The 23,539-nt window shown below is 47.2% G+C and overlaps 10 protein-coding genes across 10 annotated transcripts; 3 read left to right on the top strand and 7 right to left on the bottom strand.

Moving 5' to 3' along the window:
* Window positions 1-32: 32 nt before the first annotated feature.
* On the bottom strand, window positions 33-2,245 carry I302_107199 (uncharacterized protein; the record flags this gene model as incomplete). Its single annotated transcript, XM_065870414.1, has 11 exons — window positions 33-73; window positions 153-375; window positions 453-639; window positions 710-784; window positions 868-1,047; window positions 1,107-1,173; window positions 1,256-1,376; window positions 1,457-1,556; window positions 1,645-1,691; window positions 1,771-1,870; window positions 1,968-2,245. 11 exons carry the CDS (start codon window positions 2,243-2,245, stop codon window positions 33-35), a joined length of 1,419 nt encoding a protein of 472 aa, XP_065726486.1.
* Window positions 2,246-2,850: 605 nt separating this feature from the next.
* On the bottom strand, window positions 2,851-5,216 carry I302_107198 (uncharacterized protein; the record flags this gene model as incomplete). Its single annotated transcript, XM_019192152.1, has 5 exons — window positions 2,851-3,515; window positions 3,600-3,871; window positions 3,938-3,966; window positions 4,026-4,428; window positions 4,483-5,216. 5 exons carry the CDS (start codon window positions 5,214-5,216, stop codon window positions 2,851-2,853), a joined length of 2,103 nt encoding a protein of 700 aa, XP_019045149.1.
* Window positions 5,217-6,143: 927 nt separating this feature from the next.
* On the top strand, window positions 6,144-7,042 carry I302_107197 (uncharacterized protein; the record flags this gene model as incomplete). The annotated part of the gene is made up of 5 exons (XM_019192153.1): window positions 6,144-6,269; window positions 6,328-6,406; window positions 6,520-6,651; window positions 6,719-6,873; window positions 6,941-7,042. 5 exons carry the CDS (start codon window positions 6,144-6,146, stop codon window positions 7,040-7,042), a joined length of 594 nt encoding a protein of 197 aa, XP_019045150.1.
* Window positions 7,043-7,210: 168 nt separating this feature from the next.
* Window positions 7,211-8,094, bottom strand: I302_107196 (uncharacterized protein; the record flags this gene model as incomplete). The annotated part of the gene is made up of 4 exons (XM_019192154.1): window positions 7,211-7,507; window positions 7,573-7,725; window positions 7,793-8,001; window positions 8,058-8,094. 4 exons carry the CDS (start codon window positions 8,092-8,094, stop codon window positions 7,211-7,213), a joined length of 696 nt encoding a protein of 231 aa, XP_019045151.1.
* Window positions 8,095-8,551: 457 nt separating this feature from the next.
* On the bottom strand, window positions 8,552-10,795 carry I302_107195 (uncharacterized protein; the record flags this gene model as incomplete). Its single annotated transcript, XM_065870413.1, has 10 exons — window positions 8,552-8,754; window positions 8,813-8,992; window positions 9,051-9,247; window positions 9,313-9,370; window positions 9,431-9,553; window positions 9,615-9,967; window positions 10,033-10,132; window positions 10,220-10,295; window positions 10,361-10,458; window positions 10,534-10,795. 10 exons carry the CDS (start codon window positions 10,793-10,795, stop codon window positions 8,552-8,554), a joined length of 1,650 nt encoding a protein of 549 aa, XP_065726485.1.
* A 999-nt stretch (window positions 10,796-11,794) lies between these two features.
* Window positions 11,795-13,179, top strand: I302_107194 (uncharacterized protein; the record flags this gene model as incomplete). Its single annotated transcript, XM_019192156.1, has 6 exons — window positions 11,795-11,929; window positions 12,009-12,279; window positions 12,329-12,456; window positions 12,510-12,786; window positions 12,866-12,948; window positions 13,042-13,179. 6 exons carry the CDS (start codon window positions 11,795-11,797, stop codon window positions 13,177-13,179), a joined length of 1,032 nt encoding a protein of 343 aa, XP_019045153.1.
* A 570-nt stretch (window positions 13,180-13,749) lies between these two features.
* Window positions 13,750-14,406, bottom strand: I302_107193 (uncharacterized protein; the record flags this gene model as incomplete). Its single annotated transcript, XM_019192157.1, has 1 exon — window positions 13,750-14,406. One exon carries the CDS (start codon window positions 14,404-14,406, stop codon window positions 13,750-13,752), a length of 657 nt encoding a protein of 218 aa, XP_019045154.1.
* Window positions 14,407-15,039: 633 nt separating this feature from the next.
* I302_107192 (uncharacterized protein) lies at window positions 15,040-17,441 on the bottom strand (the record flags this gene model as incomplete). The annotated part of the gene is made up of 10 exons (XM_019192158.1): window positions 15,040-15,393; window positions 15,461-15,560; window positions 15,650-15,838; window positions 15,891-15,944; window positions 16,004-16,160; window positions 16,230-16,424; window positions 16,530-16,657; window positions 16,707-16,817; window positions 16,879-16,991; window positions 17,055-17,441. 10 exons carry the CDS (start codon window positions 17,439-17,441, stop codon window positions 15,040-15,042), a joined length of 1,788 nt encoding a protein of 595 aa, XP_019045155.1.
* Window positions 17,442-17,971: 530 nt separating this feature from the next.
* I302_107191 (uncharacterized protein) lies at window positions 17,972-19,939 on the bottom strand (the record flags this gene model as incomplete). The annotated part of the gene is made up of 5 exons (XM_019192159.1): window positions 17,972-18,297; window positions 18,364-18,451; window positions 18,507-19,053; window positions 19,111-19,799; window positions 19,862-19,939. The coding sequence occupies 5 exons, from the start codon at window positions 19,937-19,939 to the stop codon at window positions 17,972-17,974; spliced, it is 1,728 nt and encodes a 575-aa protein (XP_019045156.1).
* A 1,071-nt stretch (window positions 19,940-21,010) lies between these two features.
* I302_107190 (uncharacterized protein) lies at window positions 21,011-23,263 on the top strand (the record flags this gene model as incomplete). The annotated part of the gene is made up of 11 exons (XM_019192160.1): window positions 21,011-21,200; window positions 21,272-21,372; window positions 21,434-21,462; window positions 21,528-21,728; window positions 21,811-21,970; window positions 22,074-22,201; window positions 22,292-22,438; window positions 22,481-22,536; window positions 22,600-22,744; window positions 22,844-23,086; window positions 23,185-23,263. 11 exons carry the CDS (start codon window positions 21,011-21,013, stop codon window positions 23,261-23,263), a joined length of 1,479 nt encoding a protein of 492 aa, XP_019045157.1.
* Window positions 23,264-23,539: the final 276 nt, after the last annotated feature.

Raw genomic sequence — 23,539 nt, 5'->3', positions numbered from 1 at the left:
TTATATGATAATGTTCATGTCTATGCAATCTATCATACCTTGACCCATATCCGTTTATTTATCATCATTCGAGCTATAACGGACAGCAGTCAATTAATCTACTCGTAGAGATAGGAAGAACAAAGCTGAAAGATGTGTAATGAGCAACTTACTTATTAAGATACATACTCCCGCAACAGCATGGAGCAACGCACCATACACGATCAACCATTTCCATTCGCCCGTCTTCTCCAATATCTGACCTCCTGCTAGACCGCCTCCAAGTCCAGCGGGGGCCGTGAAGAGCAGTACCACGCCTACGTTGGTGGCCAGGTTTTGCGGGCCGAACACTTCGGCAGCCGCCATGGGAATGAGGGTATAGAATGTAGGGGCGATCTGAGTGGTTGTAACAACATGTCCTGGTCAGTACGAACAGCTTTCAGATTGAATTCTAAGATACGAGTTTCACTCACCAGCCCATAGATCACCCCAAAGGCGACAATTACATTATATGTCGTAGCAGGTAACCACAAGGCCAGTATCGCAGCTGACGAGGCCATACAGACGAATACAAAGGTATTCATCGCTCCGAGTTTATCTGCGGCGTATCCGATGGATATACGACCGACACCAGCGCAAAAGTTGAGCAGACTTAGAGGTCTACGGAATGACTTGTCATCAGCTATTGACTGTGCTGAAATCCCTTAACCCTGGAAGATGGTATACTGACAATGCACCCAGGATATCGTTATTTGGCACTCCTTTCAACTGCTTGATATACTGAGTCAGAAAGAATAGTACGGTACTATCTCACCAGCAATATCAGCTCGTATGCCGAACAGCTGGATACTCGAGATGAGTATATTGTAGAAGGAGTACAGTACACACCAATATCCAAAAGTGTTCAACAGCAAACACAACGCCAGGAAATGGAACGGCACCAATCTCCATACCCTCTTATCGAACCACGGTCCTTTACCTTTCGCCCTAGCTTCCGGAGAGTTGGGCTGAGTACGGACAAGGAGAGCAGCGATAGTCATGAGTGCGAGGTTAATGAAGGAGTATATGCTATGTAAGATTTGGTAATCAGTCGATGCCAAGCGTGTGATGTGCGATGAGACACTCACAGTAACGTCTTGTGTGGTCCAATGGCTTTTAACAAGGCTCTGATGATGAGAGTGCCGATTGCTCCGCCTGATCCATAGTACGAGATCATCATTCAGTATCACATCATTAGACTGATATGGCAGGCATCATAATGAAAAGAATGACTTACCAAATCCTGCTCCAGCTATGGCCAACCCCGATGCCAACCCTCGTTTCTTGTAGAACCACTGAGATGGTAGACTGAAGAACATCGGTTGACAGATCCCGACTCCGACTCCAGTCAATACACCCTATTCGGACGAGCGAAAATCATGTATATCAGACTTAGATACGGACACGGTATTCATAAGTCACATGAGATATAACATACCTGCGTCAGAGTTATCTGCCATAGTCTGGTACTCCAAGATGCTAAGAACAAAGCCAACCAATATACGAACACCGAGATGAACAGTACTCTCTTGAAGCCGCTAAGATAAGAACGGGGGTAATCAGTACGAAAATCTCGTGGGTTGGGTACACTTGATCAATGATTGAAATTGAGACGGGCTCACTCACAACTTGTCACCTATTTTCCCAGCTACGAACGACGTGGTATTTTGCAACTAGATACAGACGCGCACTCAGCTGTGGTGGTCTTTTGTTGTCTGGTTGTCCAATAGTAAGGTCGAGCTGCCCACTTACCAATGCAAACAATCCACCTATTATACTCAAGTTCGAAGCTTGCTCAGGAAATGTATATTCCGCATAATGAGCTTGGAATACTCCCCATGCGACACCCCACCTGCCAATCAGGAGAAGATCATCAGCGGAATGCCCAGGTGTTAACCAGAAAGATGTACATGCAGAGCAGACTGTAGGATAGACAGACTCAAACTTACCCCATAGTCAAAGCTGCAAAAGTCATACAGCATCCAACGACCACCCAACCATATCCCCCCTCAGGATATACATACTCTTCTATAGCTTGCAACACGTCCTCTTCAACAGCTTCACCTTCTGGTCCTGTATCCAAACTTTTCTCATGTATCGATTCGCCGTTGGGACCGTTCGTAGGAATAGCTGATGGTGCACGAACGAGATCCAAACCTTCTGCCGCTGTGGTGGAGAGCGCGAGCCTGTTTAGCTGTTCGGGTGAAGAGGGAGCGAACGAGCTCATCGTGGTGAAGATTGGTTTATTGGGTTATGTTCGGTATCGATGAAGAGCTGTAGTGGCCATCGTCTACTAGGACACCCTTCCTTCTTGATCCGTTCGATATCAGCAGTCGAATCAATCGTAGGTTATGACTGTCCTGACTGTCTTTAATGGCCCGTGAAACAGTACAAGCAGACTCATCGATGAGCTCGTGTAACGTGATCACCAGACCGAATCCCTGATATCTTGAATCTCGGGTCCATTGATTAGTCGATTATGCATCGATGTGTTATTTCCAGCATGCTCCTGCTTCTTGGCGTGTAGTACGAAAATGTCGAATCAAGCTGCTGCTGTTGCTGCTGCTGCTCGGTGGAAGTAACCCGGCCCGATAGACCCTTGGCTTTGATAATTTAAGATTTCCATAGTAGAGTAGTCCGGAGCTCCTCCCAGTGCTCATGCGGTACTTCGGGACTGTGATTTGACAATCAAGACGGAAAAGACCGATGGATTGAAGAAACAGAGTGAATGACTAAATGATTTCCGGGCGAAGATCAATGATGGCACATGACTGATGCATGGGTGCATCACTCAAAGCGTGGCTACGATATACTATTTTACAACATTCTCCCCTACGTCCCACCCCCCAAATTGGGATTAGGTATCAAGCTATTGTCCGCAAACAGGAAATCGAAATTGAATATATCCCAATTAAAACCTTCTTCGACACTCCACAAAGATGGGACTGGACCTTCATTTGGGCTCCTAATATGACCAAAATCACCGTGGTTCTCCATCGACTGGTGGTTGGATTGGTTATTGCCAGTTTCTCCCTGAGCTGAATCTCTATTTCTGTTCTGACCCTCTTTGAACGGTATACTCAAACTCAAACTTGTCCACATCTCCCTTAATACCTTCCCAGGTAGACCAGGCTGTCTCCCCACAAAGTTCTCCGCTTTCAATAGCAAGCTCTCGTCGAACAATGGTTCAGGCACAGTGAACTTGGTGAGCATCGCGACTCTTCTGGAGGTAGCTAGACAGATTGTTATAGTAGTGATGAGGAAAGCGGGCAGGTGAAAGGTTTCCCCATCATCTTGATCGCGATTCATCTTCGACATCAAGAATGGTATGGTGTCCTCGATGATGTGTGAGGAAGGGGGGATAAGCGACAGAGCGGTCAGAGCTTCTGATTGTTCGATGTTGGATATGGATATGGGACTGGGCGGTTTGTAGAATGCGAAACCGAGTCGGAAACCGAGTGAATAGGTCAGACAGGTGATTGTGCATCGTAGAAGCCCTATGATGGGATGGGGTTATATGAGTCATAAAACGGCCCCTGAGGATGTGCAATGAAAGGGAGAAGTCGAAGTAAGACACTCACATTGATCATCATCTAACGTCTCTGCGATTCCATCCAGATGACTTTGCGTTTTACTCCATAACATCGAGAGATCGATGATATCTGGCCAACTATACTTGACGATCACCTCAGTCATCCCCACAGCCTTCACGAATTCGCGACATCCCTCTACTATCCTAGCTTCTAGTTGAAGATGTGAAATACAATGATTGGCATGATCGGAAGGGTGGGTAGGGAATCGATGAGAGCGGAGAGTGGGCAGGACGCTACAACGGGCAGTCTCCATCTGGAGACTAAGATTGAAGGGGCAATGAGCTTGTGGTGTAGTTTTGCTGTAAAACAGAAGGTAGATCACTCACATGCAGTACCTGTTTTTCACAGCTTCCCACTGTGCAGGAATCTCATCAGCTCCTGCATAATTCTGGGAAGAGCATTGGACCGACTCACCAAAGTCATCTCTTCCAGCCTATCCGCAGCCCAATTCCCCACCAGCTCTTCCGCTTGACTGTCTTCACTCAATGCAACTTCCGCCTTGGTCTCCATCCCCAAGTCTACACCCATGGAGTACGCCAATGATATCATTCGAAGAGATGTCGGTGGGACGTGATTCTGGCTGCCAGGTGGATAAGGTGCGAAAGTGAGGATGTACAAAGCCATGATGGCTTCCACACACGCTGGACCTGACATTGCATATAGGATTGATTCTTCTATCATCCCCACTGCTGAGAGGGGTAATGGGTCGTGAAGGAAAGCGAGAGCGGCGAGGACGATGAATGGGTGAGTGGGTATGGAGCGTGTGGTGAGTAGGAATGGGATCATGGGAGCAATGAGGGAGAAGCGGTGTTTGAACCTTGTACATATAGATCAGCTAATATGATTTATGCGGGATAAAGCGAGTACTCACAGTTGAAAGTTACCCTCTACGTGAGATCGAGTAACATGGCCTCGAGTGATGATGTTTGGATAACCATTGGGATCAACCGCACATCTACATCTTTCGTCGAAAATTAGGTTGGCAGGCTCCATCGTGTATGACTTCTTGAAACCATCCACGTCTAGTGTTCTGTGTTGAACGAGAAATTCTTTAGGCGCTGAAGCTGCAAGCGGAACGGATGAGCCGGAAGGTATGCTGTGAGGAGTGGAATGGACATTGGTCACAGGTGGGGTGATCGTGGGTACTAGAGGATTGTGGTAGACATCGTTGGATGAGGTTGATCGGGTGGGTGATATAGAAGTGAGAAGTCCATTGTAAGCTGATTCAAGTTGTTGTATACGTTGTCTCATCTCTTGTACATCTGTGGCAGGAGCAGATTGATATGGATGGGTAGTGGGATCTGGGAAGCTTGTCGAGATGGAAGTGTTAGGTGCAAATCCATGATCATATGCATCTCTTCTAGTGTGCATGTCTTCCGACCTCCTTCTCTCTGGTGGTCCGTCCTCTATCCCAGGTAGCCCAGCCAGCGAACAAGCTGTCTTCCTCCTCCTGCATCTTGCACATCCGTCTGTTCTCAGATCATGACACTTGACTTTGGATGCTGCACAGCTCTTGCAGGCGTGGAATATACGTGCTCGAGGTGGTGAAGCGCTGCGACGGGTGTTGATGTTGCTGCTGGACGATGATGCATGATGAGAAGGCATGTCGGGTGGGGTTAAACGAGGTGTCTTCCATTGAGTCAGGATACAATCTTACGGCGTTGTATTTGATGATGAGATGCTAATATGCTGGATGGGTATCATCAAGGGAAGCCAAAGTGTAGCTGTTCGGGACTGTAGTGGGTGCTGATAAGCGTATTCATACGCATCATGATGATGATGATGATGATGATGATGAAGATGAAGATGGTAGATGGATGATCATAACATCACTAACAGAAAAGTCATCAGAAAAACCTGAATCGGTCATCTTCAACGCCTTTTTGATTCATATTGCTCGTTATCTTTCCCACTTCTCTTCATCATCACCCCATTCGACTATGGGGTATTGTACATTCTCAAGCTGTACGTGCAATGCATCTTGGCGAATGAATCTACCCCCCTCCTTCATTAATGCATCATAGTATCACGCGATGACCATGCGTGGACGATGGAGGGTCTCGCAGTGGGAGCAAGCGGATGTCGACACTCCGATTCGCAGCTGGCGTCACCCGTTCCTATCGAGTCATCTCTGCTACCCCTGCCCCACTCACTGCCTCTGCTGGGGTCACTCTGCTCGTGTTTGTGTGTCCCCTGCATGCTCTATTTCTGACCTCTCCACACAGCATCTGTATGTCATCTTTACGTTATGGTTTGAAGATAGGGTGATAACCAAATGATGCTAACATGACACCAACAAGACACTAGTAAAGTGGATTGGGGCCTGGTCGGTGATCCCGAGATCTGGTTATCTCGCTCGCGGACTTACCGACTAGCCCAAAAGGTATATATATCTGGGTTGTATCCGTATCTACAAGCATCAAGACCTCTAAGATACAACCGTTATCAATCAGCATACATACCAAGCAGCTTCAACTACGATCTTAATTCGAATCTACTTTCACACACTCACCAATTCACACTTACTTTACCATGTCACCTATCACCAAACTACCCATCATGGCTGACCTCGATGTCCCAACTGGTCACGACTCGAGATATTGTATCGACGAGCCTATCACCTTGAACGCGTACAAGAAGTGTTGGTCCTTGAGTGGGGTGAGTCTAACTCGACATTAACCAAATGGTGAAGTCCGTTGCTGACCTGGCACATCAGGGCGACTACTTGTTCAAAGATGGGGATGATCAGGACTTTGTGAAATCTGTGGGCAAAGCCAATTTAAGGCAAGATACCAGTGAGTTGCTTCGGCTTCGACTTCTTTAGCTTTTACATATGCCTTCTGAATCCTCCAAGCAGATCTTCCACCATTCATCCCGGTATAAAGCTAAGGCTAACTTTACTTGATAGCTATATTCGATACGGAAGGTAACGAAGCTGTACGTCTCGCCGTCAAGATGAAGACGTTAGATTGGGCAATCGCGGGTAGTACACCTTCAGGAGAACAGGTGTTTACGGTGAAACTAGGTGGGAAGAGGAGGAGTGAGTTGGCTCTTCACGTCGACTCCCGATGTTGGCTGTGGAGCTAACAAATCATTGGCCTGTGCAGGAGACAGTAACATCCAAACTGAATTCACCGATCAAAAGACTGGACAAACGAGATACCTAGAATACGAGACTTGGAAATGTAGAGGTGATAGGAAGCTGTTGATGGAGGGTGAGGTTGTAGCTTCTGTGCACAAGGATCATTGGTATAGCAAGAAGGTGAGCATTTGACGGGATCGCTTAGCACAGAAGTCGTACTGATGGATGATGGGTACAACTCATGTAGCGTCAGATTGACATCGCTGCCAATATGGATTACACGTTGGTCATGGCTACTATCATCTTTTACGATATAGTCATGGACCAGTGGTTACCTGCTGCTTTCTAAGGTATTTCGGAGGAGACGATGGTGATGATGCGCAAGATATCAGATGGAAAAGAAGCTCATGCACGGGGCTTGTAGATTGTATATAGAATGAGTTGTAGCTTTTAGATGATCTAAAGATGTATCGTTAACTCACATGCACTTATGATACGAACAACGTCCACTGATATATCAGTAGTTGCCCAAAACCGGTTGTTTCTGCACCCAATTTCTTTCCTGTATCTCTTGGTATATCCATTTAGCCAGACTTGCCCTAGACAGTTCCTGCGACCCCTTGTAATCTGGACCGTAGAATCCAGCATATACCTTGCGGTCCTCCAAACTTGCAGATAGGAAAGGGACACGGAAGATGGTGTAATCGAAATCGTCGTCGGCGCAGACCTCTGATATGGCTGTCATCTCGGCTGATCCTTGGGGCATGAAGATTGATGGGATGAACTGGGTGGTGATGTATTGGGGCCATGTATACTGAATCAGAACACCGATCCAATCAGCGCAGGAGCTGGTCATCTTGTTATTCACCCGATACTTACTACTTCACCAGGTACCGAATGACGAGGAGTCGACAGCGCCAGGAGACGTCTCACTCCATATCTCTTCATTACTCTTTTGATGACGTGCAAGGAATCTGCGATAGGTGTGGGTGTGCTACGGGAGATGAGATGATACAGTGATGGATATGCGCCCTACGGAAGAGCAACCAATTAGCTCATCGCTCTCTGTGAGTTGGACATATATGATGATGAGACTCACCAAAAGACCAACAACACTCGTTATACCATTCTTCATAACATCCTCCAATTTCGTCTCATCGTCCAGCTGCCCCTCTACAACGGTCACCCTCTCCGAGTATTGAGCGATGAGCCCCTGAGGTAATTTGGCTTTATTCCTGACCAGCAGAGACAATCTAGGTCCGTCCTTGATAGTCAGGACATGTTCGAGAAACGCGATTCCGGATGCTCCTATAATGTCTGTTAGCATCGAAGAGGGATACTAAGGTGCGCTTAAACGGACTTACCTGTAGCTCCGAGAAGGAGAATGTTTTCGGTTGACATTGTTGTCAATATGTGATACGTTGATAAATCATGTCTGTAGGTCGTCAGTCAGAACCGTATACATATATATCCACATGTCCAGCAAATATGGAAGATGAACGATGGATGACCAAGCAGACAAAAACAAAACAGTGCCAAGCCTGATGGCCGTCGGCCACACCTTTAGAATGAATACAGGTGGCATTCTAGACATCCGATTAAAAGAGACCTGGTGCTCGTATCCTGAACGTGATCATACTCGCAACATACACCCATGACATACATATATTACCTCACGTTCATACGACGGGAATCAGAACAAGCTAACTCTGTTGAAAGAGAGATTCACTGTAATCAAAATTTGATTAAATAACTAAATTGAAGCTTTATCACCTGACAACTTTGTACAAACCCTATACCTGCTGAATGTTTATACCGTATCCTCCGCTCGTGCACACCCACCCTCTTCGATCACGACCTACAGACCATTCAACCTAGCAGCTTCCTTCTCCTGCTTGACTCTCTTGTTAGCAGCTCTGGCAAGCTCGAAACTTGCTTTCTTAGGGCTCTTAGCCTCGAAGATGTGATCCAGGTCTTCGAGAGAGAGTCGCTTGGTTTCTACGGCGAACAAGAAGATGATGACAAACCCTACGGCGTCCCATGCACTGAAGATGATGTAGGCTAAGACGAGAGATCTCATCAGTGTTTTGGACCTAGAGACGCGAAATCGATTTCTTACTTTTCCACTTGATCTTTTGAAGTGCGACGGGTAAAGCAAAGGTGTTTATGATATTACACAAAGCTCCTAGCCACGTTTGCAATGCGATACCCTTGGCTCGGTTCTCGTACGGGAGGACCTCGGCGACGTACAGCCCTTGCAGCGGGGTGAAACCCGCACTATAACAGATCATGAAAAGGACTGACGAGGGAAAATAGGTCAGTTGCGTACTTTTGAGGAAACGATTGAGATGGCTTACAGATGAAGGAGATACCGGCGTTGGCTCTGACAGTACTCTGTTCTCCTGCGGGGGACAAGAGACCAGCAGCAAGAGCCATACCGATCATACATGATGAACTGCCGAATAACAAGAGTGGTCGTCGACCGACATGATCAGTGAGGAAGGTTCCGGTCAGAGCTCCACCCATCGATGTGAGTGAGTTGGCAAAGTTCAATCTGTAAGTTAAACATAGGTTAATCACTTGAGTCGTACTTATTAGGGTGATTTATGAATTACTTACACTCGTTGCCTGTCGGGGGAGGTGATACCGGCTTGCAGAAGCAATACGGGCAGGAAGTCTACGTGAGATTGAGTTAGTGTACTGGGCCTCATAATATGTACATCGCCAGAGCACTCACAGGAGATCAAACTGTTCCCGGCCAATGCACCCCATACCGCAATGATAGCACACATTCCAAATCTGTATCGCGACGCTCTAGTCTTGAACAAAGCTCTGAAATCCCACCATCGTTTGTCTGCGCCTGTACATTGATTGAACCCCTTAGCCTTTAAATCTTCGTCGTCGTAAGATTAGTTACCTACCTCCCTCTGAGAGATTCTCCTCAAATTCTCCTATTTGGATTGTTACGATAGGTGAATTCTCATCCCGATTTCTCGAATGGAGTTTCGCCAATACATGTCTAGCTTGATCCACTTTCCCATTGGCGAACAACCATCTGGGTGATTCCGGAAGGAAGAGGACGAATGCTACATTGATAGCTGCAGGAGCAGCTTGCAGGAGTAGGGGTGCTCTCCAAGACCAGTTGCTTGCGTGTCGACCAAGAGGGACGGCGATGCCGGATGCGGTGAGTTGTCCGACGTAGTAGAATGAATTGAGCAGACCCATCCATCGTCCTCGAGTATCCGGTGGGGTGATCTCACTCATGTATGATTTGCTGTGGATGATGAAGGGTCTTCATCAGAGAGTGGATGGGTGCAATATCAAATGAAGTGAACTTACGCAGATGAAGCAGCAAATGTACATCCTAAACCCGTCAATAGTCTTCCCCAGATGAACATCTGGAAATCCTTTGCTTGAGATGTCCAGGATTGCTCCTCCACTAATCACGTACATTCAGCATGTGTATACGTTGATAGTCACAGATAAGGTCTCACTCACATCAGAACGATATTACCGATGAACATACTTGCTTTTCTTCCGATCCTATCAGGGAGATAGGCGGTAGGGAAGAAAGCCAAGATTTGTCCGATAGTGTACATCCCCTATGTGAAAGCAGATATCATTGTCAGCGAGGTTTATTTTTTGTTGATTGTTCGAAATCACTTACAAAGATAATACCAGTACTTTTACTTGCCGATTCTAAACCGAAATAGCTTTGCCATTGTTTCATCGAGTTGACCGCTCCCATGACCGTTCCATCGAAACCTATAAGCGATAAGTTTACCCCATCAGCACTATGTCCTTCGCCATACATTCCAGCAGAAGAACAACATCACTCACCAGCATCGGTCCCGCACGCGCAAACAACAATCATCATGGAGATGAAATGTACCATCCTCCATGATTTCACAGGGATACCCGGATCGACTTCGAGTGCGAGTTTGAGTGCGGTCGCACGATCTTCAGGACTCATATCCCCTACTCCACCTGGTTTGATGATATTATCTTCAACCTCGTCCACATTGTGTCCGTGAGCCAATATATTCTTGTCGTCTACGGGGTGGATGTCCTCCGCTCGAGACGCGGTATGAGGGTTGGACATGGCGCAGAGGTGGAAGGGTTATTCACAAGGAATAGATTAGATAGAGTTATCGAGGGGTAGCAAGTGTACAGGTGGTTTATATATCTGTTTTATCTATCTATCGACAATCTCTATCTTGGTCGAATTAACTTATCTCCCCCACTTTTGGCAACGTCCGGACATTCTTCTCCTCCACTCTTGTATGGTCACATGACGATAAGCATATTCGACAGGTTTGCCGGGAGTTCGACAAACAAACAGATAAGCTCTGGGGATGCGATCTTCAGAGTATCTGATTGGAGCTAGCAGGGACTAGCAGACTCCAGACTGAAGCCCCTTCGGAGACCTGCGATAGATCTCCCCCACTCTGATCAAGTATCGGCTCAAACAGGAAATAATGGCCATGAATGAGGATGGTAAAAGTGGGGTAAAGTAGGTCATGAGATCCGATCGATATGGGAGTTGCACGTTTAGAAGAAGGCGAAGGGGAGACAGTACTTGCACTTAGTTTCCGCGCTTACCTCCATTAACCTTGTTAAGTCTCGTCACACGCGGTGATCCGTGGGAAATGCCGTTGTTAGTTTATTGTTTTACCATTTGCTCCATGGGGTATTGCCCAGGTGAACACGGAGGGGTAAGACGAAAGGAAGGAATGCCCGCATTTCGTTCTTCGGGCAAAACCACGGATCCTTTGAGCGGGCGGATGTATAATAGACTGATTGACGGGTTTCATGTGGATCTCACTTCTTCTTACTCCCAATCTGAGATAGCAAGAGTGGTGTAACTTTGTGCCGGTATGCACAGTACTGCAACGGCTAGTCTCGGGTCCCCCAATTTGATATGCCAGGACAGAGTGGGGAGGTTATCATACTGCATTCTCTCTCATCGTCGATAAGCAATACGCATAGCCGACAAGCATAGATAAATAGCTGAGCTTTGCTTGACCTGTAAGATAGCGACTTGTTTTGCTCGGCCAACTCTCCCGCACACTACAAATCTCACTATCTCGAGCAACTCAATATGGTGCAAATGATAACTCAAACTCTCCTCACAGGTGCTCATCCACCCGAATCTTTGGTCAAGGGGACTCTGAAGCTCCGTGGAGCGCATCATACCCCTGACTCCTCTGCTTATCCTGACCTGGAATCGAAGGGTGTAAGTGATGCCCGTCTCTGCTATCACATTTCACTCCACCTAATTGATGAGTATTCACCGGCTGACGTATCACGTATAGTATCAAGTAGTTAAAGGTATCATACCTAGAGAAAGAGCTGCTCAGTATGTCGATAGAGTCTACAAATGGCTCGAATCTTTTGGCACCGGTTTCGAAGCGGACGACCGATCGACATGGCATATCGATCAACTGCCTGCTTTCCACCGAGGAGGTCTATTCAACCGATATGGTGTGGGACACGAACAGTTCGTATGGGACATCCGAGGGGAGGAAGCCTTGATCAATGAATTTGCAAAGATATGGGGTACTCAGGAACTCCTCGTTTCGTTCGGTAAGTCGTGTATCCTATCACGATATACTGAGCTGACACGTAATTGTAGACGGTATCAACGTGACCCTTCCCCTACCTGCGGAGGAGCTTGAGGGTCAACGAAGTAAAGCTTGGCCTCATGTGGACCAAAGTCCTAACCGACAGTACAAACATTGTATCCAAGGTATCATGAATCTAGTGGGTACGGCTCTAATATCCTCAGGTGATCCGTACTGACTTTGTACTCGTAGGAAGAGAACGGTCCTCAAGATGGTGGTCTCAGGGTGTTGGAGGGATCCATCAAATACTACAACGAATTCTTTGAAGCTTTCAAACATGAGATGCCTGCCGAAGGGTGGACCTGGCGAGATGCACATTGGTACACGGATGAACACCTTCAATGGTTCTTTGACAGGGGGTGTAAATGGGTAAAAGTAGAAGCTGCTCCGGGCGATCTGATCTTATGGGACTCGAGGACAATCCATTATGGTACTCTCACCGAGGGGGATAGACCTCGAATAGCATCTTGTGAGTGGACATTCAGTGCTCTGCTAGTGATGAATATGGCCTGGGACAATGCTCATATATGTCCCTTTTTTGGACATAGACGTCTGTTATAAACCCGCATCGGATTTACTACCGGAGATGAAGGAGGTCAGAAAGATTGCTGCTGAGCAGTACATCAGTACGGTGAGTATCTGCACACTCTACTCCTTGTCCGTCAGTTCATGCATGATCATCAACACCCACACGGACACAATTGCTAACTTCGTTCGCCAACAGACCCACGACCCTCTGATGTTCCGAATGACGGGCAGTAAGATCGACCCTCACGCCATGGAGAACGAGAGACTTGAACCGCTGGAGAAGCCAGTGTTGACTGAGAGGATGCAGCAACTTGCTGGATTGAAATCGTACTGATGATCCGATAGATGTAAACGATGTGAATGTATTTGTTTTCAAGTGAACAAGGAAGACAAGTTATTGGGGAAGTCGCCTTGCATTCATTGTACACCGTGTTGTAGATTAGTCAGTGATTGTTGAGTGTTTTCGGATCCCTACGATGACTGCGACAGCCAGCAGGGAGAGATAGAACAAGTTACATCCCAGTTGTGAACCACGAGTGCTTGGTCAAGAGAGCACTAAACGTGAAGTCTACGATCATATTACATCACATGCGAGGTCTAGTGTCCCGCTTTGAGACGTAAGATAAGAGGTACAAATTCCTTGTGAATGACAACGTACAACTGGAGTCTGTTTCAATCGGTCAATCCATTGATCTCCTCCATTTCCAAATAATTCTCGCCTCATTTCCTATTACCAATAAGTATGTAAATCATCGATCCTTCTTCCAACTACGCGGGCCGGATCGTCGATTTATAGAAGGAGAAAGAGTGTCGTGTGGGTTTCTGAGGGTGGTCCATCAATCAACGATCGAAGAGAGTCTCGCAGTGAAGAGGATCACTTTGGCATGAGAAACTATCACTCACCTTAGTTCAGACACGCAACCACCACGACCATCAACCCAAGCACGTTCCACCAGGACTTGTAGGTATAAGCCAATCTATTTGAAGCACCGCTTCCTTGCTGACCTATGTATCTATTGAAACCTTCGATCGTTCCACCTTTCCTAGCATCGTCCGTCGCGCACACATAAGCGGCTTGGGACTTGTTGACCGCATCTTGGGGTACGTTGTCGTTGAAGCATTGTATCCACTTTTGCATGGCCTCTGGCACATTTCCTAAAGTAGGGCCCGATTGATATCCTGATCCTTGGAGTGATTCGGACGACATCGGGTTATAAGCCATGGTGCACCAATGAATATTTCCTTCTGTGCCTGCATCCGCAGCTTCCGTCAAGTTACCGACATTCCAACCGCTCGTTGCCTTTGTGTCATTGCCGAAGATACTCTTGAGCTCGTCCGCGGAGAGTGATCGAGTATTATTGAGGTATTCATTAACGAATGTGCCGTTGACAGCGGTGCAGCATGTACTGGCTATGGTGATGTTGGATGGGACACATCCGGCGAATTGATATCGGATTACGTTGGGGGGTTCTCCGGGTAGAAATGGGTATGCCCAGCTTACGTTGGCTGAGAGGCGGACAACGGATCCGTATCCTACCGTCGAAGCGTTTTGAAGCTGCATTGTAATGTTTAAGCTGAAAGTTTAGGATGATTTGTTGGTGATAGATATAATGTTGATTGATGAACGCTAGAGGAAAGGGTTGGGAGAGGTGCGGGATGGATACCTATATATACACGTTTGAATGGACGCTCGGAGCACCAACATGACACAGTATAGGTAGGATGCGTTACTGCTCCTGGCTTTACGGTAAATGGCTTTGAGTCTCGTGCCTCATCTTGACTCATCGCTTGTCGGAGCGGAGCACGACCTGCGCTCGACGAACCGTGGTGTTGTTTCATTTTCAAATGGCGGTGTGCCTGGCGATTCGCCCTCGATGGCGGTGTATCAGTGATCCATCTAGGAACCTGATTGTGTCTCCGGTTTGAAAGTTCGGCCGTCAGTTTAATCGGAGGGTGCGAAGTCCTGTGAGATCGTATCTTTGCATCACGGAATCTATCTCTTGTGGTCTTGCGGATCTGCTCCAATTCTCAGCCCATTCATTATGAGATGGTCCAGCTTTGGGTGAATCACTCAAATACAACGAATGGCTCGCAAATATCCTCTGCATATCTACTGAATTATCTTTCTACTCAATGCACTTCGTGTCGTCACGCGTCGAGACTATATGCATTAGATCCGGGTCCATCCATTGTATTATTGTCCTTTTGTGTGCCTATGCGTATGTCTACCTTTGTGTCTATGCTCGTGCTCATGCTCATACTCATGCCCGTGACCATGTTCCCTTTCGTCCCTCAACCTATCATCCTCCATCACCGACTCCCCTTCCATCCTCTCCATCCTACTTTCCAAATCATCCGATCCCTCACCCTCCATCAGTCCTTCCGCCTCCAACCTCTTTCTCTCCTCTGCCATGAGGACTTTACTATACGGCGATCTCTCCCTAATCCATGGTCCCTTGAATAATGCGATGAAGGGGACAGGGGCGAGTAACAGGGCGATACAGCCGATCATGAATAAGCCCCAGCGGGGTGTCATCGTGTCGAACAGCTGTTGGTGTGATTTCATGAGATGACGAGACAAATGAGCACATGAGAAAGGAGACACTAAGACTCACTTGATTCGTAAACATGGCGAAACTGCTTCCTACCAAGATACGCAAAAATGACATTCCAGCAACGGCTGACGAAGCGTGCGATCCGTAGCATTCCGACAGACTAGCATCATTCGAGTCAGCACAATGTCTTATCCATGAGATTTGAGCTTTCGGGGAAAAGACCAGCCCCGCAGATGAAGATCAACTTACTATATAAAACAAGTCTGATAAATCGTAAACGCCGCAGCTAATATGATGGCTACACCAATACATGGACCGATCCAATGCACATTTGGCACAGAGGTGAGTCCAAATATGATACATCCTACAGCGAAGACTATCCCAGCTACGCATGGTGCGTATAGTCTAGCTTCTACTCCTATACGACCTACGTTCCGCCTGAATATCAAGATTAGCATTATATTGAAGATCAGGCCAATGCTTGACTTACTTGTATAAAGCATCTTGAATAGGATTCAGCAAATACCCAATCACTGTGCCGATGCTGAACAAGTCGCCATCAGCGAATGGTAATACGGTAGAAAGGAACGTTGAATGGCTCACACTATAGCCCAATATGTCGATCCTGCAGCGGTAGTTCCGAATCCGTAGATAGTTCTGAAGACATACGAGAGCCCAGCGATCTGAATGAAGAAGACACCCCATACCAACGCCGCCCAAATTGCAAAGAAGGTGACTACCGGCTCCATCGTGACGAAGACTGATTTCTCATGAGGTTACATTAGTCTTGTTGAGACAGATATCATAAAGGGGATAGACTGTAGCTCACGTATAGGTCTACTGAGACTCTTCCTCATAGCAGTCCAGAATGCTTCTTTATCAACTTCACTCCTTGCAGTATACCTTCCTCCATCTTGCATCCCTCTTTGCGTTCTTAACTTCTTCGCCTTGCGCCTCAGTAGTACCGATGCTCGAGTCTCTTTGAGCACGAAATATGCGATTGGCCAATATACTCCAAGAGCGACTGTATCATTATCCATCAGCAATGGTGAACGAAAGGGAGAAGGCATGCCCGGTTATTTGGGATGGGTTGGAGGAAGGAAGATTTTAAAGGTAACCTCTCGCTCACTCATCTGTATCCAGGCTATCCACCGCCATTCCAAACGTGTGTTCGCTTCAGCCCAACACATTGTAGCTGCTCCCAAACCCGGTCCGATAACAACCATCAGAGTGAAAAGGGACATCGGTGGACCTCGTCTAAATCGAAAGAAGTGAGCATTGCCCCACTGCAGATCGCGATACTCACTTATGAGGAGGGTACAAGTCCGACACCGTGCCCGCTACCACTGTTGCTCCTATACATCCCGTGAGTCCCATCAGGAATCTTCCGACAAGGACGGATCCCATATTTGTGCCTCTGAGTCATAAGCATGCAAGATCAGTAAAGGTTGCATATGCTGTCCAGAAAACCTACTCACAATCCATGAGATAAATGGCATAAAGCATAAGTCACAATGGAACCGATGTACATCCAGTATCTTCCAAACTCCTCAGTGAGAGGGGCCAACGCCAGCGGGCCAATAGCAAATCCCTAATCATCCTTCGTGAGCAAAATTGTACGAGATACACACACAGAAGGGAATGCTTTGCTCACCCATCCATACAGAGATATCCCCGAAGCAGCCTGCAGATCCGTAGCTCCCAGATCCCTCTTCATCGACGGTATACCAATAGAGTACGAGGAAGTCTCATACGCCGTTATATTCGCAAAGAACAGCGCGACTGCCATGATCCCCAATTTCCGCTTTGTGGAGAAAGAAAATGGGTTTTCTTTTGAACCGGCTGGAAAATCCACCCATATCACACGTATCTCCTCATATTCTTCTTGCTGGACCGCGGGGGAACTTTCAGAAGATTTGGGTATCGAGATGACTCCGCGAGAAGTCTTACCAAGGATGGGTCCAAGGGTACATCCTTCAGGTAGAGAGTTAGGCGTAGGAGGTTTCTCTGTTTTATGGGGTGTATGTGTCTGGGAGGTCATTTCGTTGGAGGGTATCAGGGTGGTGGATGTTGAATTTGAGAACCGACCGCTTGGTCTGGCTGGGGGTTGCTGATGGTCACGATCTGATTCAGTCATTATATATACCAATGATGGTGATTGTCCGTTTGAGAAGGGTATAACTGGACTACACACAAGGGAATGTTATATACACATGATACTCATGTCAACTACGCTATGACTGAGTCGATCTATCAGTCATATCAACCACACAATTATTCATTATTCATCAATATTTAGGCGATCTCATGAAGAATCCTACTCTACTCGTATACTCGTATTTCTCATTTTTTGATTTTTCAAGCGAGCGTGCTTTCGTCGGTTTAATCCGATCAGACTCGGCACCCTTCGGCAAAATCCAATCTTATTACGAATTCATTACACTTGGGTCTAGTCACCTGCCCTTCGTGTGCATCACTTATTACGATACTTTGTAATCAACAATCGGTCTCACTAGTACGGTCCGGATTTCCCGTGCGAGGTTGTTGATGCGTAAAGTGAGACGAGTCAAATTACGACGATGCTGATACGGCCGTCCATCGCTCTGGTATCTCAACTTCCACACCTTTAGTCCATTCGAATCTCCATTCTTCCTCCCCATCTACTACCAATTCAAACTCCACCTTCGGTTGGTCAGAGTCTGATGTATCAAAATCGAAAATACCAAACCTACTATCACCTTCCCATTGGTGGTGTAGTGGGATGTCCGTGGGCGGATGGGATGTGTATTCGCGATCCCAAGGCAGGTGGAAGAATGATAAGGGCGATGTCGAGAACTCAATCACCGAGGATGTGTTTTGATATTCTGAGTCTGAGGGAGGTGGGATTAGGGTAGTGGCTATATCACCCAGGCGACTGTAAGCAACCGTACGATCCAGATCTGATTTTGCATGACGGGACTTACCATGTTCGTGCCTATCGCCCGAGATGATGACTGCTCCTCCTACCGACCAGAGCTGCTCCAGAATGAATTCTCGCTCGTCCAGATAACCCTGCAAATGTGATTTTCAGCTCATGATTCACTTTTCAGCGTCACTGTGCACTCACAGCCCAGGAATCTAGTTCATCCTTCCCTTCTGACCAATTTCTCGTGGCCGGTACGCCCGAAACAAGAACTAACAATCTACCCTCCTTCCTACCCTGTATATTTATCCAATCCATCACATCCCTAAGCTGCTGTTCACCCAACATCGACTGGTCTCCATGACCCGCTGTTGAGTTGACACCAGGTCGGACGGGTGATTTAGATCTATAAGACCGATTATCAAGGACGAAGAACGATACTCTCCCAATCTCGTATGAGAAGTATGTGGGCTGTCGAGGGTTGATAGGTCCCGGATTGACGGATCGCTGATACGAGATGTACGGTTCCATCGCATTCTCGAACATGTGTATGTCCTGACCATCGTACGATTTGACAGGCGAGAAATCATTGATGATCTCATGGTCGTCGAACATGTGTATCCATGGGATACTCCGTATCAACGATGTCCAAGATGGGCTGGAATATACTTGTCTGTATAGCTGTCGGTAGTAGCTCGTGGTGTACTCTGATACAGGCGCGGGAAGGTCGGAGTCCACGCAGAGAAGAATTCTCGTCAGCGCGATTTAGCATCTCGCCTGTTTACAATGTTCAAATATAACGTGACACTCACATATGAAATCACCCAGAAACAACATTGCTTCCGGCTTTCTATCCATCTTCTTCACGGCGTTGTCCAAATGAGTGAACCCATCCACTTTCAAAGGATGGGTGAACGGGTTGTACGGCCACCCCGGCTTGAGACAGCTCGTACTGAGTATCGTGAACTTGTCTATCTCCTCCGCCTTCCGAGCGGTCGTGAATGACCCTTGTGTTTCCGGGCCGAGGGAGTAAAGATACTCTGTGTCTGCCTGAAGGTTCTGGAGCGTGATAGGAATAGTATAGTCTGTAGAGTCGTCAATCTCAGGTAGTTGCAAGACTATTCCGGGATGGGAGGTAGGGCCGTAAGTCAATTTGTATCTTCCAGAATGTGGGACTCGAATGAGTATATTCGCTGAGTCTTCAGTCACCCATCCTACTCGACTGAATCCCAGGTCCCTCTGAGGGTAGAAGATATGCGTTCGATAGACCAGATCCACGCAACATAACGGTGCGAGAAGAGTGATCACAAACCCTGCCCAGCTGATCGAGGGGGTTTGAGCGTCATATGTACCTCCCAATAGCGAGATGGCCTTTGCAAGGGCGTTACTTCGTCGGGTAGTCTTGCTTGAGAGCAGTGTCCGAGAAAGGATGAACGACAAGACGTAGATCGTTGCTGAGGTGTAGATGATGGGCAGATAGACAGGTCCTGAGGGCAGCTTTGTGTGGTACATTCAGATCAACATCCGTTGTATCATCATGGGTGAGAAGGATAGCTTACCAATCGTAAGAACACATATGCGTGCCACTTGGTCGATAAGCTCGAGCCTATACAGGCCAGTCGTAAGAGCCTCTCCATCTGCACTGGTTTGTAGATCTGTATGAGGTTGAAGGAAACTTTGTCTGGTATAGTACGACAGATGGAGAGATAGAAATTTCTGGATAAAACTCTTGTCGTGTGAGGTCGATTGTCTATGCGTGTTGATTGAAATGATTGGGAAGTTTAAACGTGCCGGTTGCTCATTCCGGGATGTTTCCGTTCACTCTACTTCCCCTTACGCCAACAGCGCGATGGTTTATCGGGATTCCCTCGCATATCTGACGGAGAGGGAGGAACTATTTCCTCTCTCTATATAGTCATTGGTGCTCCGATGTGTTCACTGTCAGATGCATGTCGATTGAACGTGTGCACGATATTGCTTGATCATTGGCTTAGGATCTATGTTTTTTCCGAAACTGAAAGAGCCTTTCGTCTTCGGGTTCGGACTATTTTGGGATTCCGGTGAGGGTTCAGGGGTTCGTGATCGGGCGAGAGATAACGATGAAGGAGATTAGCAAACGTGCGTATGTCTTATTTAGGGGGGTATGCGGAGGTTATATTAGGGTACGTATCAGAATAATCGAGCATGCTTGTATCGGAATCACCGCTTACGGAGAGAGGGGTACCTGTATGATCATTACACTCGCGGAACACAGAGGGAGGAAAGACAGAAGTACGTGGTACGTGTACAGGCTAAAAATACACTAACTACCGCCGGTTCCTCTCGATCGTTGTACCTTTTCTTTTGCTTTCTTGGTTGTTGCTTTTTTCTGGTAGCGCAAGTTTCATGTCAGTCTATTAAGCATGAAGGAGAACATGACTCTTGTCCCTCAATTGACAGGTCTAGATGGAATGTGACGATCTCATTGGCGATGAAGATGCACGTTCACCTCATCTCGTCGGACAGCCAAGCTGAATCAACGGGGCGCAAGATGTCTCTTTTTCTTTCGGCTTGATTGAAAAGTCGTGAAACGGTTTTTTGTCTTCGGATATGCCTATAGATCAGCAAGGTATAAGAACTCGCTAGTCTGAACAATTTGAAGTCTAGCTTTGATTCTGTCCAGCACACGACAACTTCTCCACCTCACCGAAAAGAAGAATATCGAACCGATGAGTCAAAACAAGCTTGACGCTCCCTCTGAGGAGAGAAATGGATCTGAAGAACGAGAACAACAATACGTCGCTCCTCTTTCGGAACTTGAGAGCGGCGTGAGCCTCAAAAGAACATGGGCGCAGACTCTCTCTGTGCTTATCTCTGGTGTTGCGTTGTTTTCTGATGGTTATAACATCCAAATTACCGGTGCGTCCTCATCTATTGCCTCACTTCAGAGAAAGTTCGGGGTCGAAGCTGACTATGGAAGATGGCCTTAGGTTACACCAACACCGTCATGTCTAAGCTCTACCCAAAGGTGATGACTGCGACTATGAAGGCACGACTTAGTAATTCCATCTTGATTGGTGATATCTTTGGTGTATGTGTCTTGTTTGGCCTACCTTCTTCTGTCATAGGATACTGATATATCTTTTCCCCAGATGCTTTTGTTCGGTCTCTGCGCTGACCGGTAAGCCCTCAACTCCTATCCAGGGATAAGACGTCCTCAACTCATAGTGTCCTTCGATGGTGTAGTCTCGGTCGTCGATGGGGTATCATCGGCTGTACATTCTTCCTCGTCCTCGGTGTCACTCTCGCCACCGCCGCCCATGGCAAATCCCCTAACGGTATGCTCTGGATGATCGTCGTCGCTAGAGGTGTTGCAGGTCTCGGTGCGGGAGGTGAATATGCCGTGTGCGGTACCTCTGCTATGGAAGCTGCTAATGAGACTGCTGGGTGGGTTACTGCTTTTTACTTCTACTTGCGATTGTCTCTCAATAATGATGCTGATGGCGAATGTGGTTTTTCTTGTGCATAGTCTGCGAAGGAAGAGGGGTTTTATGGTTGTGAACGCTACCAATACAGCTATCATTGCTGGGTTTGTAGGCTCAGCCATCGTGTTCTTGATTGTCCTTGCTGCGTATGGTGGACATCCTTCGGAAGGTGTATGGAGAATTTGCTTCGGTATTGGTATAGTCGTGAGTGAACCACAGCTCGAGTTTGCATTTACCTCTGCGAGATGCGAACTTCGCGTCCTTCTTCTTTGACTGGAAGACTGACAGTTCGATCTCCTTCTTTCAGCTCCCCTTGTCCATCTTCATCTTCCGGATCCGATCAGTGGATTCGACCCTATACAAGAAACATGGTATCGCCAAGCAACCATTCCCATACAAGCTGGCTTTGAAGAGATACTGGAGACCGCTTTTCGGGTGAGTCTTCCTATCCAACAGTATAGTTCATCTTCGTTCTCAATCTTGTTGATTTCCCAAATTGCTCGCTAATGCCCTATTGCGACACAGCTGCTCCTTCGCTTGGTTCATGTACGATACCGTCATCTACCCGTTTAACCTGCTCGCACCAACCCTGGCAGCAGGTTTCGACAAGGACGCGACCCTCCTCCAGTCCAACGGGTGGGGGGCATTGATTAATTTCTTTGCTCTCCCGGGGTGTATTTTGGGAAGTCTCTTGATTGATTGATTGGGTCCTAGACAATGTTATGCCTTTGGGTTGTGCATGGTCGCTGTATTTGGGTTTGCAATCGGAGGTGAGCTGAGATTATTAGGGACGATAAGTGAGCATCAACTGATTGACCGGATCGTGGTGTCAGGTGCGATGGAACCTCTTCGAACTGGGGGGACAGGAGCCTTCGCCGCTTTTGTGGTGCTCTTCGGTCTCTTCCAGTCATTCTTATCGGTTGGTCCTGGTAACTGTAATTTCATAGTCTCCTCGGAATCATTCCCTACTCCTATCAGGTAAGTTAGGTTGGGCTCTCTCATTCTGCGTCAATTTCCGAAATCCGATCAGTTGGGATAGGTCAGAAGAGCTGATCAATTTGAGTCAATACATGGTAGAGGCCACGCTCTAGGCTTCGCAGCTGCAGTAGGCAAAGCTGGCGCAGCGGTCGGTACCCAGATTTACCCTTTGATTATCGCCCGATTCTCTACTCAGATCAAGGGCCATCAAGCGATGTTCTGTATTGGTTCTGCCACTTGCGTAGTCACCGCTGTTATTGTCATGACGCTTATTCCAGAAAGGAGAGCGCAGTTGGAAGATGAGGATATGGAATTCAGACGGTATTTAGAAGCTAATGGATGGTGAGCCGTCTTTCCTATCATCGCGTTGGATCAAATTGAGTGAGCCTTTGATCGGTTAAGCTGATTTGACTTGATATTTTCCGTACTCGTTCATTTAGGAATACTTCCGATATCGGTGCGAGTAAGGAGGTTGGCGATTCTTCCCCTCCTAATGAGAAGGAGGATGATAAAGCTTAGAGACAGTCTGTCGGTCCGAATCATCCGAGAGATTGGTCGGAAGGGAGGAAGGGAGAGGATAAGGGTTTCGCTTTTTACGATAGGATAGGATAGGATAATGATCACGATCACGGTCATGCATACCGTTCTAGATGGGCTCGTATACTTCTGTTTTCTGTCCCACCATGCTTTTTTTGTTCTAGACGGAGCTTAGTGCTACCTTTTCCTCTTGCTAAGATGTTCGAGAGGAAGACTTTGTTGAGGGTCGATGATATCATTTGAAAGGGTGGTTCTTGG

This window comes from Kwoniella bestiolae, chromosome 5, assembly GCF_000512585.2.
Source record: "Kwoniella bestiolae CBS 10118 chromosome 5, complete sequence".
NCBI lineage: Eukaryota > Fungi > Basidiomycota > Tremellomycetes > Tremellales > Cryptococcaceae > Kwoniella > Kwoniella bestiolae.
Note: the sequence above shows the minus strand (reverse complement) of the source record. Positions and strands in the feature narration are given on the sequence as shown.